Below are 16,582 nucleotides of genomic sequence, written 5' to 3'. Positions count from 1 at the left end.
TTACAGTCATAACTGAATCCTCACTCAAACTGGCTGGAAGTTGCTGCAATGAGATCTACAACTGAGCAAATTATTCAAAGACTTGTTGAAATGTTTGCAAGATGTAGTAAACAGAAACAGATTGTTGGAGCGAGCGGTTCAGAATTTACTTCACAAGAATTTGAGGATTATTTCAAAGTCAACGGTACTCAGCATATAAAATCTACAACTTACCAACCAGTGGAATAGCTGAAAGATGCACACAATCCCTCAAACATTCTTTAAGAGAGCAAGATTCATTAGCATGTCTTTTCAATAGGTTTTTGAATCTTACAGAAACATTACTCCTGTGACTGAAAGATCACTTCCATACCTATCTTAAAGGGAAAGTTGAGACCTATATTTGATTTGTTATTACCTCCAGAATTCCAGAGATAGTCTCAAGTTGCTAAACGAGAAGTGAGCGCAAAACAACACTTATTTCAACGAGGTGATTGAGTATTAGTGTGCACTTACGCATGAGTGAGAAATGGGTACCAGTCATAGTTTTAGCAAAAACCTAGGGTCAAATTTCTTACACGATTCAAACTAAAGGTGAATTATTTTGGAAATGTCATCCTGACCAATAATTGTCATTCCAAAATGATTTTTCAGTGTCATCTTCAGAAGTACCAACTTCTCCAGTCCCTTGTATTGTGAATACCATCACAGAAAACTTTGTTGAATCTGAGTTGTGTGGAAGTGGCACGGTAGCACAATGGTCAGCACTGCTGCTTCACAGCACCAGGGACCCGAGTTTGATTCCTGCCTTGGGTCGTTGTCTATGTGGAGTCTGCACGTGTCCCCATATTTGCGTGGGTTTCTTCCAGGTTCTCCGGTTTCCTCCCACAGTCTGATTAACCTCCCACAGGCTGGTTAGATGCATTGGCCATGCTAAATTCTCCCTCAGTGTACCCGAATAAGTGCCAGAGTGTGGCGACTAGGGGATTTTCACAGTAACTTCATTGCTGTGTTAATGTAAGCCTTACTTGTGACTAATAAATAAACTTTCCTTTGATAAATCTGTCTGTGCTGAGTGAGAATGATACAGTTCCAAGAGAAGAAGTGTTACTAAAGTTCCAAATCACACTTGTAGGGTTCAGGACAGCCAAATTCCAGAACATCATATCCAGCTAAAGAGGAATATACATCCTCATGATCGATTTTCTTATTGATTGTGTATAAAGATTAGTGGTGTGCAGTAGCGTGTCTACAATATTACTGATCCTTTGTAGAACACCATAATAATCTGTTGCCATGGCCACAGAACTAAAATGGGAGGGATGTTACATATTGAAGAGGTTGCATGACTACTTTAAAAGCCAGTCAGTTAGGGGTAAATTTTCCAGTTCCGCCCACCTCAGGAATTGTACTGGACGGAAAATTTGGTGGACCATTTAAAAGTCCAGTGACCTCAGGTGGGAATTCCTGATCTAGGGGCGTATGGCTAATTTCTTGGGAAAATCCCAGCCATTATCTGCTGATGATGTTATTGGGGTGTTTTATCAGCTCCTGTCTCAGTTTTGTTTTCCACTCTGTACAGGCAACTGCTCCTTCAATAAATTTCTTGTTATTTTGAATCAATGTTTGTAAATCCCACAATTCCAATATAGTAAAACATTACCCTTGCTATCATCGTACAATTGTTTGAGGAAGTAACAAGGAGGATTGATGAGGGTAATGCAGTGGATAGTGTCTACAATGCATTTCAGTAAGGTGGAGAGCGAGGTGCCACATGTTGACAGCTCGGTCAGTAAAGTGAGATCCCATGGGATACAGGGAAGGTGACATCCAAAATGGGCTCAGTGACAGGAATCAAAAGGTAATGGCTGATGGACGCTTTTGCAAACAGAGATATAGAGATTTACAGCAGGGAAACAGGCCCTTCAGTCCAACTTGCCAATACCGCCATTTTTTTAAAACCCTAAACTAATCCCAATTACCCGCATTTGGCCCATATCCCCCTATACCCATCTTATCCATGTAACTGGGAGATACGATGTAATCCATGTAACATGGGAGATACAAAGAAGTCAGGAAGTTACTTGGACAAATAAACTGGAAGGAGGCGTTCTTAGGGAAAAGTACTGAAGGAAGGTGGCGGATATTCAAGGAATGTGTGTCTGGAGCTCTGCATGACAACGTTCCGATGAGACAAGGGGGTTTTGGTAGGTCGCGGGAACCGTGGTGCACGAAGGCTGTGTTGAACCTAGTCAGGAGGAAAAGGAAGGTGTACAAAAGGTTCAGGGAACTAGGAGATGTTAAGGATCTTGAGGACTATAAGGACTGTAGAAAGGAGCTTAAAAGGGAAATTAGGAGAGCCAGAAGGGGTCATGAGAAGACCTTGGCGGGTAAGATTAAGGAGAATCCCAAGGCCTTCTATAAATATGTGAAAGGTAAAAGGATAAGAAGAGAAGGGATAGGACCTATAAAAGGTGAGGGGGGAAAGGTTTGTGTGGAACCAGAAGAAATGGCAGAGGTGCTTAATGAGTACTTTGCCTCAGTATTCACGGTGGAAGCTGATCTGGGAGATTTTGCTACGGATTTGCAGCAGATGGAAAAGATTGAGTATGTGGATATTAAGGAGGAGGATGTGTTAGAACTTTTGAATTCTATCAAGATAGATAAGTCGCCGGGACCAGATGGGATGTACCCCAGGATACTGTGGGAGGTGAGGGAAGTGATTGCAGAGCCCCTGGCGATGATCTTTGCGTCGTCAATGGAGACGGGAGAGGTTCAGGAAGATTGGAGGATTGCGGATGTAGTTCCTATTTTCAAGAAAGGGAACAGAGATAGCCCGGGAAATTACCGACCGGTGAGTCTGACCTCAGTGGTTGGTAAGCTGATGGAGAGGCTTCTGAGGGACAAGATTTACGAGCATTTGGAGAGGTTTGACATGATCAGAAATAGTCAGCATGGATTTGTCAAGGGCAGGTCGTGCCTTACGAGCCTAGTTGAGTTCTTCGATAATGTGACTGAACACATTGACGAAGGAAGTGCAGTGGACGTGGTGTACATGGACTTCAGCAAGGCGTTTGATAAGGTCCCCCATGCAAGACTTCTTGAGAAGGTGAGAGGGCATGGGATCCAAGGGCCTTTGGCCTTGTGGATCCAGAACTGGCTTGCCTGCAGAAGGCAGAGAGTGGTTGTGGATGGGTCTTTTTCGGCATGGAGGTCAGTCACCAGCGGAGTGCCTCAAGGATCTGTTCTAGGACCCTTGCTGTCTGTCATTTTCATAAATGACCTGGATGAGGAAGTGAAGGGATGGGTTAGTAAGTTCGCTGATGACACGAAGGTCGGTGGTGTTGTGGATGGTCTGGAAGGATGTCAAAAGTTGCAGCAGGACATAAATAGGATGCAAGACTGGGCGGAGAAGTGGCAGATGGACTTCAACGTGGATAAATGTGTAGTCGTCCATTTTGGCAGAACCAACGGGATGAACGAGTACACTATCAAGGGCAGGAGTCTTGGTAGTGTTGAAGAGCAGAAGGATCTAGGGGTCCGGGTCCACAGGACTCTTAAATCGGCCTCGCAGGTGGAGGAGGTGGTCAAGAGGGCGTATGGTGTACTGGCCTTCATTAATCGAGGGATTGAGTTTAGGAATCGGGAGGTAATGCTGCAACTTTATAAGACCCTTGTCAGGCCTCATTTGGAGTACTGTGCGCAGTTCTGGTTGCCTCACTATAGGAAAGACGTAGAAGCTATTGAGAGGGTACAGAGGAGGTTTACAAGGATGTTGCCTGGACTGGGAGGCATGCCTTATGAAGTTAGGTTGAGGGAGCTGGGTCTCTTTTCCCTGGAGAGACGAAGGTTGAGAGGCGACCTGATAGAAGTTTATAAAATGTTGAGAGGAATAGATAGGGTGGATTCTCAGAGGCTATTTCCCCGGGTTGAAATGGTCGCTACGAGAGGACACAGATTTAAGGTGCTGGGAGGAAGGTACAGAAGTGATGTTAGGGGTAAGTTTTTCACTCAGAGGGTGGTGAGTGAATGGAATATAAAATGGAATATAATATTTGAATATAAAAGTAGGGAGGTCTTGCTGCGGCTGTATAGGGCATTGGTGAGGCCGCAGCTGGAGTACTGTGTGCAGTTTTGGGCGCCGTACTTACACAAGGATATTTTGGCCTTGGAGGGAGTGCAGAGGAGGTTTACTAGGCTGATACCGGAGTTGAGGGGGTTGAGCTATGAGGAGAGGCTGAATAAACTGGGCTTGTACTCGTTAGAGTTTAGAAGAATGAGGGGAGATCTCATTGAGACGTATAAGATGATGAATGGGATGGATAGGATAGAGGTGGAGAGACTCTTCCCGCTCAGAAAGGATAGTAGGACTAGGGGGCACAGCCTCAAGATAAAGGGGGGGGCGATTTAGAACAGAGTTGAGGAGGAACTTCTTCACTCAAAGGGTGGTGAATCTCTGGAATTCTCTGCCCATTGAAGTGGTGGAGGCTGCCTCGCTAAATATTTTTAAGACGCGGGTTGATGGGTTTTTGATAAGAGAGGGGATTAAGGGTTATGGGGAGAGGGCGGGAATGTGGAACTGAGCCACGACAGATCAGCCATGATCTCATTGAATGGCGGGGCAGGCTCGAAGGGCTGGATGGCCTACTCCTGCTCCTATTTCTTATGTTCTTATGAATTGGCTCCACCACCAGTGGTGGTGGAGGCGAACTCGCTGGGGTCTTTTAAAAGACTTCTGGATGAGTATATGGGGTTTAATGGGATTGGGGGTTATAGATAGGTCTATGGATTGGTAGGTGTTGATGTGATCGGTGCAACTCGTGGGCCGAAGGGCCTGTTTGTGCTGTAGTGTTCTATGTTCTATGTTCTAACTGTTGAAATCCTTTTTAAAAGTCAAAATTGTACCCGCCCCTACTACTACCTCTGGGAGCTTACTCCAGACACTCACCACCCTCTGCGTGAAAAAATTGCCCCTCTGGACACTTTTGTATCTCTCCCCTCTCACCTTAAACCTACGCCCTCTAGTTTTAGACTCCCCTACCTTTGGGAGAAGATATTGACTACCTAGCTGATCTGTGCCCCTCATTATTTTATAGACTTCAATAAGGTCACCCCTCAGTCTCCTACACTTCAGAGAAAAAATGTCCCAGTCTATCCAGCCTCTCCTTATAACTCAATCCATCAAGTCTTGGTAGCATCCTAGTAAATCCTTTCTACAATAGGGCGATCAGAACTGTACACAGTATTCCAAGTGTGGCCTTACCAATGTCTTGTATAATTTCAACAAGATGTCCCAATTCCTGTATTCAGTGTTCTGACCGATGAAACCAAGCATGCTGAATGCCTTCTTCACCACTCTGTCCACCTGTGACTCCACTTTCAAGGAGCTATGAACATGTATCCCTAGATCTCTTTGTTCTGTAACTCTCCCCAGTGCCCTACCATCAACGCCCTACCATCAAATGGAAAGCAGTTTCCAGTGATGTTCCACAGGGGTCAGGGATGGGGCTCTTGTTGTTTATTCTAATGTATTAATGATTTAGACTTAGATGTAGGTGGCATAATTGGGAAATTTGCAGGTGACATAAAAATTAGCCATGTAGTCGATAGTGAGGAAGATAGCTGCCAATTCCAGAGAGATGCTTTGGTTGAGTGGGCAGAGAAATGACAAATGAAATTCAATCTGGAAAAGTGTGGAGTAATGCATTTGGAAAGACCAAAGAAAGCAAGAGAATATTGAATAAACAGAAGAGGAGGTGAGAGACCTTGGAGTGCATTCCATAGGTTCTTGACGGTGGCAGGACAGGTGGACAAAGTCATCAAGAAAACATTTGGAATGTTTTCCTAAATGAGCACGGTATTATATATTGGATGTGATGATGGAGCTGTATAAGATGCTGGTTAGCCTGGGGCTTTGTGTAGTTTTACAGAAAAGTCATAATTGTCCTGGAGAGGAAATTAGGTTGCCAGGACTTGAAAATTGCAGTTATGAGGTGAGATTGGATTGGCTGAGAGTTGTTTTTCTTAGAACAGAGGAGGCTAATTGAGCAAAATTGAGGTGACTAAATTGAGGTGTCCAAAATTATCATGGGCCGAGATCGGATGGACAGGAAAGATTTGTTTCCCTAAGCTGAGGGGTCAATAACTGGGGGCGTGGACGAGTGGTGACATTATTCACCAAGAGGGTGGTGGGTGTCAGGAATTCACTGGCTAAAGCTGAAACGCTCATTTAAAACACTATTTGGATCTGCACCTGAAGAGCTCTAATCTGTAAGGCTATAGACCAGGTGGTGGAAAAGGGATTAAAATGAATGGCTAGTCTCCTTTGTCCCTTTTTTGGTGGGCACAGACCTGATGGGTGATTAATCATTTCCTGCAGCATTACTTTTCTGTGGTTCTATGAAGATCACCATAGAATCCGTACAGAGCAGAAAGAGGCCATTTGGCCCATTGAGTCTACACTGTTTCTTGGAAAGAGTATCACACCCAGGCTCTCCATTCCTGTAACCCTGTGCATTTACCATGGTAATCCATCTAACCTACAGACCTTTGGACACTAAGGGGCAATTTTGCATGACAATCCACGTGGTCAGCACATCTTTTGGACTGAGGAGCAAACTGGAGCACCCAGAGGAAACCCAGGCAAACACGGGGAGAATGTGCAAACTCCACACAGACAGTGACCCAGTGCCAGAATTGACTCTGGATCCCTGGTGTTGATGTGAGGAACCAATACTAACCACTGTGCCATCGTGCCACTATTTGGTAAGGCTGTTTGTCTGCCCACCTAGTCCCAGGGAGATGGGGAGGAATCACAGGTCAGGAAACTAAACCTGAAGAACGAGAAAAGAAACAACAAAATGTACAGCCAGTATGATTAGTTGTCTTTTTTATTCTAATACTTCTGGAAATATATATTTTATTTACATATTCACCTATTATGTGAACACAGCAATTTTATTACATCTAACCATGACATTCACATTCACCAATTAATTTATATAATAATTTCAATATGTATAGAGCCACTTTGTCATTTGTGCTATTCTGAAATTCCTTTTACTTTCACAAAACCATGTCTGATGGAAAATGTTGAGCTATAGTAAACAGACACTCAGATGAACAACTGGGAGAAGGTGAGAGGTTCAACTCTGAGTTCCGATGAAAAATCTAGATAGATTCAAAAACAGTTGGAAAATGAGAGCTCAGCTCCCTTACTGAAGGAAAAAAAAGCTTTAACAGATCAGGGGAAAAGTGTGAGATTGTTTAACAACATGACAAGTCAGATATGTTTGTTACAGTGGCAAAAATATGATGGCTCATTTCATACCTACTGCACCAAAATGTTAATTTTTATTCATAAAGAATTAATTCAAGTAAGTTATGCCATGGAATGTGGTATGATTCAGTTGAAAGGACTTGCATGGGTTGATTTACTATTTGCTACTTTTTTCAAAGCAGTCAAATGGCTCTGTCCCTTTTCCTGTTTGAGTTTATAAACAATTGTGATCTACCTCAGAATAATAATTCATTTTCCCTGCCTCCTTCTGATTCCAGATGTCTTATCCCCAAGATCATAACTCACAAAACACAACAAGGTTTACCACTTGAAGCTGGTTTCCGTTGTCACTTAATAGGTTCAACAATGAGTTACATTTCCAAATTTCAGTCATTTATTACCTAATCAATCTTGACCTGTCCAATCATTCTGATTCAAAAGATTAGCATGAGGAAGAATGTACGTGGGTAAAAATACACAAAACCTCTTCATGAATTCATGTCTGAACAACTGATATCATTTCCCTGCCCACTTATTAAGTCATTTCATTACAAATTGCAACATTGGATGACTCTATGATTCTACGAATGTCTTTTAGAGAGTTTTTTTTCTTCAATGTAAGACCATCATTGTTATGGTTGCCAGTGAGTATATGAGAATACATATATTGGGGTGCATTGGAAACAGGAATGTCACCTCAAGTTGGTCTAGAGTTGGTTTATATATGATGGATTAAACATTTTTTCCTCAATTTTCTTACAATATAGCAAAGCTACTTCTTGACTCAGAAGAAAATCAAGCAAACATCTTGCAATAGAGTAGGTGAAACGTTTATATAAAGCATTTTTGTGGAAATGTGTGTATCAGCTGGTCACATATAACAGTATTGTCAACTGTCCTCTGCATTGACCATACAAATGTCATTCCAACAAACTTTAAATGGTGCTACCAGATCTTTCTTTTAAAAAGGCAAATAGGTTAGCAAGAAGTCTTATTTTTCATTAGTCCTGGGTATCACGCAGACCTGATTTGAAACTTGGAAAGTTGTTACAATCAATATTTGTTCAGTTGTTTCAATAACATGACAGTTGTCTCTTTATCTGCTTACCACCATGGCAGGAATCCAAGATATTGGAAATCAATCAGATCCCCACATTGTGAGAGAAGGGTCCCGCCAATAAAGTCCAGGCGAATAGAAGCAGCTCATTTCAATAACTTTGTTATTTCATTTCTCATTTCAACTTCTCTATTCATAAGTTTCAAATGCTGCCACAAAATTACAAAGGAGTGTCTATTCCATATTACTAACTGGAATAAAGTGCATTTGGGAAATTTATGATTACATATGTAATAATCCTTAAATTGCACAGGCTAACTGATTTATTGATTGAACCTCATAAAAGTTATGAGGATGTTATAAGTTACTGAGTGGTTGAAAGGTTTTGGGTGATTTTCAACCCTTCACGGCTCCTGCAGCAGGATAGGCAACCACACCAAATGCCATAGACATTGGTGGGACCAGAAGATGCGTACCGGCAGCCAATCTCCATTGGCCATGGGTGGAACCAGTAAATCCCACCCACCCTCTGCATTAATGTAAGTAACTCTTCACCAAAACGCTCTCTGAAACACCTTAACCTCTTAGGTGTATTCCTAAAGATTCCTTCAGTGACAGTGAAGTACATTATCCTAGCCCTGGGGAGGATGCACAGTGCTTGAGGGGCACAACCTCCATTTTGAAGGCAATGAATTGTGCTGAGGTATAGTTCACCAGCAATAAAATCGTGCCTCACAACAATGGTCATTTGTCCCTTGTGAATAGTCTAGAAGGTGAGTAATGGAATGTTATTTTATTGAGGGAGACATCACAACCAAGTGTAGTTTTGCTCTCTCCCAGCACCCACCAATGCCCACCATCCACCATGAATGCATGGATACTGAGCAGATACAAAAGTTGTGGCTGATCTTTCTTCTGTATTGTGCTGGAGTTGAGTGTATTAGTGTAAGGCCAGCTGTATGGCCTTGTTCAGCACTTTCAGATTCTATGATTCTACCCAGTGTTCAGTATCATCTGGAACAAGATTGGGTTTGAAATCAGCCATGTAAAAAAAGACATGTTTTTCAGAAGCTGATGAGGGAGTAAAAATGCTTTGAAGGTTATCTATGTGTCAGTCAAGGAGCTTAAGATGGGGCTGCATTTCCAGTAGGAATGAGGTAAGCACTTTATTTTCCAGTGAATAATGTAAAGCAAACAACATTATTTCTGCAAAGCAAAGAATTTTCAATAATCTTTAAAAGCAACATGTCGAGTGGTAACATGTCAAGTGGAAGGTGCTCTGACATGAGTAAATCACTGGATGGGGAGGGAATATAATCTTACTTTTGTTTTTGTTCTGAAGAAATGGGAGTGGAAGTTACAAGTTCATGATTCATGAGAAGTTTGGTACTCATCATAGTCTGTCTGATCTGTGTACCAAGAAACCTGCTTCACCAACTCCATCATTATCATTGTCTGTTAATTTTGGATGCGTTATCACAATAATTAGTGCAATGTAGATTGGAGAATATCTGACATCACACTTTCCACAATGAACTGGGTGGGGGTTGTGCCTAAACAATGTTCAATCCTGCTCATAGAAATCCAAAGCCAACAGCAAAAAACACCCCGTTTGATCGGTAATGCATTACTTTACCAAACTGCTCCAGTTTTAGACTGAGTAAGGAGTAGCATTGATAACTACTCGTCTTGAGGATTCTTAATGGTGCCAGCATATTCAGACCTCCTGCTAAGGGCACTGGGGAAGGCATTACTCTATCACATTCAGCTTAGCACATTACCAAAGATAAGTTCAATTGTGAATTTGAATCCAAAGGTGTGCAGGTTAGATGGATTGGTCATGCTAAATTGCCCTGAAATTGTCCCAAGATAAGTTCAAAGTTTATTAAGTTTAAAGTTTATTTATTAGTGTCACAAGTAGGCTTACATTAACACTGCAATGAAGTCACTATGAGAATCCCCCCAGTCACCACACTCTAGTGCCTGTTCGGTTACACTGAGGGAGAATTTAGCACGGCCCAATGCACCCAACCAGCACATCTTTCGGACCCAGGGAGAAATCCGAGCACCTGGAGGAAACCCACACAGACACTGGGAGAACGTTCAGACTCCGCACGGACAGTCATTCAAGCCAGGAATCGAACCTGGGTACCTGGTGCTGTGAGACAACAGTGCTAACCACTGCGCCATTATGCCATCCTTAGTGTTACAAGTAAGCTTACATTAACACCACAATGACATTACTGTGAAAAGATAAGTAGGTTTGGAGAATTAGTGGGTTAAATAGGTTTTGGGAAAGGGCCTAGGTGGAATGCTTGTCGGAGAGTCGGTGCAGACTCGATGGACCGAATGGCCTCCTTCTGCACTGTGGGGATTCAATGAAGACCTGAAACTAAAAGGGAATGATTTACCGTCAAGGAGACACTCATGGTAAATATGAGCAGGTGATGAAGCTGAATCCATATCAATAGTATCAAGCTGAACAATATTGATTAGTGATATTCGATAGACATTGTGAGCCACACTGTGCATAATGTAAATCATTAATTGCATTGGGTTGGTCTGCATGACAATGATGACCATCACATAGACATGTACTTCACAGGTAGAAATGATTCAATTGCACCATTGGCTCACACATCTGAATGCAGGTAAATGTCCAGGTTAAATCCAGAAGAACGTCTCGTACACCCTGCTCTTTATAAGCTGCATGAAATAAACATGGGCAATCAACACAGCGAGAGTTCGCCAATGTCTTAGTGCAAATTTTAGGTCAGTAACAATTATTTCTGTCTTCTAATTAACTGCTAAAGATTCAAATGTCATTTAAAAATACCACAACAACAGTTTGCAGCGAAACGTAAGGCCTGCTGGCTCTATCCACAGAGTCATGAACCACCTGTATCAGCAAAAGTACATTGTGATTTGATAAATCCATTCTTGGGTAAAGCATTTGATCAGGCCACCACATTCCTTCAGATGATGCACAGCAATGGTCTTGTCTGTTTGAGTCCCTCAGCCTCTTGATCAAAGTTAATTCCAGTCTGTTAAAATAATTGAATCCTTCGAGGAAACTTCACTGTACACGTGGAACATGGCATCTTGGCACCTTAGCAATGGTGTGGCTCTGGCAGAGGGTTTGTTGTTTATTTGGGAGCTGGAACACCTTCTCCTTGTAGATGTGATTGGTGAGGTCAGTGTCTGGGAAGCTAAAGCCGCTTTCCACACTGCACAGTATCTCAGATCCTCTTCATTCTCGCTTCCAGGTATCTCATCCCCTTACTGACCCTGTTGTTAAAATCTGAGAACGTGTAAACATGACAAGGAGAGAGAAAAACAGAGCAAAACAGTGGAAAACTAAAGGCCCAGTAAGGCTTTGTCAGCTATGGTTCAAATCGTGAAAGAAACATTCTTCACTCGGACGTCAGGTGACAGCTGAGGATTCATTTTGAAGATTTACCACAGCAGCACACAGCATTTTTGAATAGTCGATAAGTTCAATGGCAATGTATCAAAATCAGCTGTGTTAATGATGGTGAACTTGATTATCCAGGCCAATTGCTTCAGCTTAGGAAGTGAATAAATTACATTATACTCTTCTGTTCTCTTATAGCCCTTAACTGTTCTCTGCTTAAATTATTTGAGTTGTGATTTTTATTACACCAAATGTACTGGCTCCAAATCTGGAGAAATGTTACCCGAAACTTGGTTATTCTGAAGGCATACACAATGGGGTTCACAGCAGAGTTTGCGTGGGTTAGAAAGATGGCAATGTACATCACTATATTTGGCTTTTTGCAGAATGGACAAAACAGTGTGATGCAGTTGATGATGTGTAGAGGAAGCCAACATATTGCAAACAAAAGCAGGACTAGAGCCAGCGACTTGGCAAGTTTCAGCTCCTTCCCAAAGTACCTGCTTGGGTCGGCATTGTTGACCGACACTGCCTTTTGATTCAGGTGTTTGCGGATAAGGTTAAATATTTCCACGTAGATCACAAAGATCAACACCAGAGGCGGCAGCACTGATCCAAAAAAGTTGAAGTAGACCATGTAATCCATGCTGATTACTGTCTCAAACTGGCACACAATGATATTGTTCACCAGACTCGAGTTCATCCCACCCTGAGTGGCTTCAGTGTAATTATTCCAGCCGAACATTGGGATCATGCCAACAATCATAGATATGACCCAGCAGAGAATGACGGCAGCCCCAGCTCGCCTCTGTGTAACAGTGCTCTTGTAGCTGTGGGACAGAAGGAAAAACACCAAGTTAGATTATCAACTTTACTTTTCATAGAATCATAGAGTCCCTCTATGAAGGAGGCCATTTGGCCCATTAAGCCTACACTGACCACAATCCCACCCAGGCCCTATCCACCTAACCCCACCTATTTACCCTGCTCGTCCCCCTGACACTAAGGGGCAACTTAGTATGGCCAATTCATCTAACATGCACATCTTTGGAGTGTAGGAGGAAACCAGAACACCCAGAGGAAACCCACGCAGTCATGGGGAGAATGTGCAAACTCCACACAGACAGGCACACGAGTCCAGAATTGAACCTGAGTCCCTAGCGTTGTGAGGCAGTGGTGCTAACTGCTCTGCCACATTGCCCCTCTTTTCAGCTCACCATAGGAATTCTCCTTCAAAAATAACTCTGTTGTGATGTCTAAACAAGTACACAATGTTTGAGCAAGAATGCACAATGATGGACTGATGTTCCTCCGGTACTGTCAATCAAACACAAATGCTCGGAAAATGAGGGAGAAACGAAAGTCCAATCACTTTTGGCTAATTTTAGGGAAGGCGGTGCTTTAGTAGCAGCACTGCTAGACTATTAATCCAGAAACTCAGTTAATGCTCTGGGGACCTGGGTTCGAATCCGGCCACAGCAGGCGGTAGAATTTGAATTCAATAAAAAATATCTGAAATTCAGAATCTACTGATGACCATGAAACCATTGTCAATTGTTATTAAAAACTCATCTGATTCATTAATGTCCTTTAGGGAAGGAAATCTGCCATCTTTACCTGATCTGGCCTACATGTGACTCCAGACCCACAGCAATGTGGTTGACTCTCAACTGCCCTCAGGCAACTATGTGTGGGCAATAAATACTGGCCAGCCAGTGACGCGATGTCTATGTCCCATCAATGAATAAAAAGAATCTCTCTGGAACCCTGTGGCAAAGGGAGACGTGGCCAATGAAACCTTTGGGAAGAATTGCCAGCAAAAACCTTCAGTTTAATCCAGAATGTCCAAAACTTTACTTCCCTTGTCATAGACAGGAGACAGATGGTGGCCTTTGAAATTCAAATTACTTCAAAAATAGAGCTTGAAGCAGCTCAATTGAAGCGATGGAACACAGTGCAAGAAAAACTCAGCTGATTGGTGAAAAGTAATTGGATTCTAACAAGGGCTTGCCAATAAACTGTTAGACTTTCACACAGCAACTTTCACACAGCAGAATCAGACAGGAAAGGAACTGTTCTGGTTTCAAGCATGTTGCATCTGTGAGAAACATGCATTTAATGAGGAAACAATGATTGGATTGATTAATTGAGAAATACAGAAATGCTGCCAGTATTCGTGACAGTTTCAGTCTGATAGTAGTTTATTTGCTTTGGTACTTTGCTGTAATAAGTTCCAGGAAGTGCCAGGCACGTCGTGATAGATTTGACAGTAATTTGCAGTCACAAAATTAGATTCCGCAGCACCATTGGTGCTGATGACATGGGAGACTAAATCCACAAATAAATGCGGACCAAGAATCTTCCAGGCGTTTCCAGCACAGTTCACGCTCTGAGTGACAGCGCACTAACATGAGTGTGTTGTCAAAAGATTGTGAGGTCAAATTGTGACTCAAAATTAGCACACCATCTGCCATTTTTTTTCATTCGTGGGACATTGGATTCGCTGGCTGGCCAACAGTTACTATCCCTCCCTAGTTACCCCAGGACAGATGACAGTCAACCACATTGCTGTGGCTCTGGTGTCACACATAGGTCAGCCCAGGTAAGGACAGCAGATTTCCTTCCCTAAAGGATGCTAGTGAACCAGATGATTTTTTTCCAACAATCGACAATGGTTTTTATGGTCATCAGTAGATTCTTAATTCCAGATTTTTTTTTTACTGAATTCAAATTCCACCATCTGCCGTGGTGGGAATCGAACCCGAGTCCCCAGAACATTAGCTGAGTTTCTGGATTAATGCGATAATACCACTAGGCCTTCCCTTTTGGAAGGGACAGGCCCATTTATCACCTGTGTTCAAATCCCACTTCAGAGCTTGAGCGCAAAATCCAAGTCAGACATTGCAGTGAGATACAGAGGAAGTGTTACATAGAGTCGCAATCTTTCAGATCAGACATGAAAATAAGGCATACATGGGCTGCTATGTTTCCTACAACATTAAATCAACTTCAAAATCCTTCACTGAGGCGCCTGTGGTCATGAAAATTCTATTTAAATGCAACTCTTCCTTTTTCTTTCTTAATTATTTCCAGCTGAACAAGCTTCTAGCTACACAGAAGACCCGAATCCTACCCCAACCATTCCTTCAGCCCCACAGAGCCAACTGCTTACAGTTAAAGGATTACTCATACAATAATCATGCAAGATTCTTTTTGACTCTGTTTTGCAGATGCAGAGTTAGTGGAAAACATTTTTATTTGTTCATTGGATGTGGGTCTTACTCACAAGGCTGGCATTTATTGACCGTCCCTCATTACCTATTGGCAGACAGTATTCACACCATAGGTGTGAAGGACAGCACTGCAGCACAATGGTTAGCACTGGTGCCTCACAGCGCCAGGGACCCGGGTTCGATTCTGGCCTTGGGTCACTACCTGTGTGGAGTTTGCACGTTCTCCCCGTGTCTACATGGGTTTCCTCTGCGGGTGAGGAGGAACGGCCATGCTAAATTGCCCCTAGTGTGTCAGTTAGGTGGATAAGCCATGATGGATGTGCTGGATTGCAGGAATGGAGCAGGGGGGTGGGCCTGGATTGGACGGTCTTTGGAGGGCTGGTGCAGACTTGATGGGCTGAATGGCCTCTTGCTGCACTGTAGAGATTTTATAATTCATACAAGAGTCAGGCAATGGCCAGTCTAACCACCTCCCCTTGACATTTGGCATTACTGTCTCTGAATGCCCACCATCAGTATCCTGGAACAATGTTGAGCAGAAACAAAATAGTAACAGCTAGATAAATACTGTGGCTATAAAACCAAGTCAGTGGCTGGAAATTCTCTGGTGAATATTGCACCACCAAACTCCCAAAAAGCCTGTCTACACCTACAGAGGCACAAGTCAGGTTTGTGATGGAATACTCTCCAGTGTCTGTTAGGTCTCCTGTCTTTCAGAGGACCAGGCTAACTGTGGGTTATACGAGCCATGCAAGCAATTGTCTCCCCTGCTGAGCATGTAGCCTGTCAGCAATGTGTTTGGTCCTGGTCTGTAAAGTATGTGTACCCAACTTTGGGTTAATCCAACCACCCCCAGGATATTTAGCTCAGGCGAGGTCACAGGATAATAATACCATTGGATTAGTAACAAGACTCTCACTAACTGATTGTCAATTTTATGCTGCAGAAACTGTGTTTCAGAAAACACTGTTCACTAAATCAGACAACACTGACATTTACAATTGGCTGAATTCCAGATTTTGTTAAACACAGCACTGGGTACAAATCACTTCAAATACTTTATAAAATGTATTACCTTTGCCAGCTCAATCTAATTTACTTCTGTAACTTAATATCCACCCATTTATCTGCCTCCAACAGTCCCAGATTCCACTCTGGTGCTGTACACAGAATTCCCACTTACCTGACGAAGGGCAGCGCTCCAAAAGCTAGTGGCTTTTGCTACCAAATAAACCTATTGGACTTTAACTTGGTGTTTGTGAGACTTCTTGTTGTACTTAGGCATAGGATTAGGCCATTCAGCCCATCAAGCTGGCTGACTGGACACTTCACTGCTTCTTACACACACTGGGGGCAAAGTTTCCCATTACCCCCACCACGGGAATCGGGGCAGGCGAGGGGCAGACATGGAAAGGTCCATTGACCTCGGGCAGAATTTTCCAGTTTTGAGGTGAGTGCACCTGGAAAACCCCACCTCTGATCTCTACAGTATTTTATGTTATTCAGAAATCTATCAATCTCTAACTTAAATATACTCAATGTCTGTGTTTCCACGGCCCTCTGGAATAGAGCTTTCCAAACATTCACACTCCCTGTAAAAATACATTTCTCCTCATTAG

The 16,582-nt window shown here is 42.8% G+C and overlaps 1 protein-coding gene across 1 annotated transcript in view; it reads right to left on the bottom strand.

Moving 5' to 3' along the window:
• Positions 1-6,870: 6,870 nt before the first annotated feature.
• Positions 6,871-16,582, bottom strand: part of LOC145357128 (adenosine receptor A1-like) — a 116,273-nt gene continuing 106,561 nt past the window's right edge. The window contains exon 2 of the mRNA XM_080210287.1: positions 6,871-12,560. Coding sequence (XP_080066413.1) covers positions 11,900-12,560 — 661 coding nt within the window. The 3' untranslated portion in view covers positions 6,871-11,899. The remainder of the gene's footprint in view (positions 12,561-16,582) is intronic.

Source organism: Carcharhinus amblyrhynchos, chromosome 22, assembly GCF_965287045.1.
Source record: "Carcharhinus amblyrhynchos chromosome 22, sCarAmb.v2.hapA, whole genome shotgun sequence".
NCBI classification, from domain to species: Eukaryota; Metazoa; Chordata; class Chondrichthyes; order Carcharhiniformes; family Carcharhinidae; genus Carcharhinus; species Carcharhinus amblyrhynchos.
The sequence above is the reverse complement of the archived record's forward strand: the minus strand, read 5'-3'. Positions and strand labels throughout refer to the sequence as shown.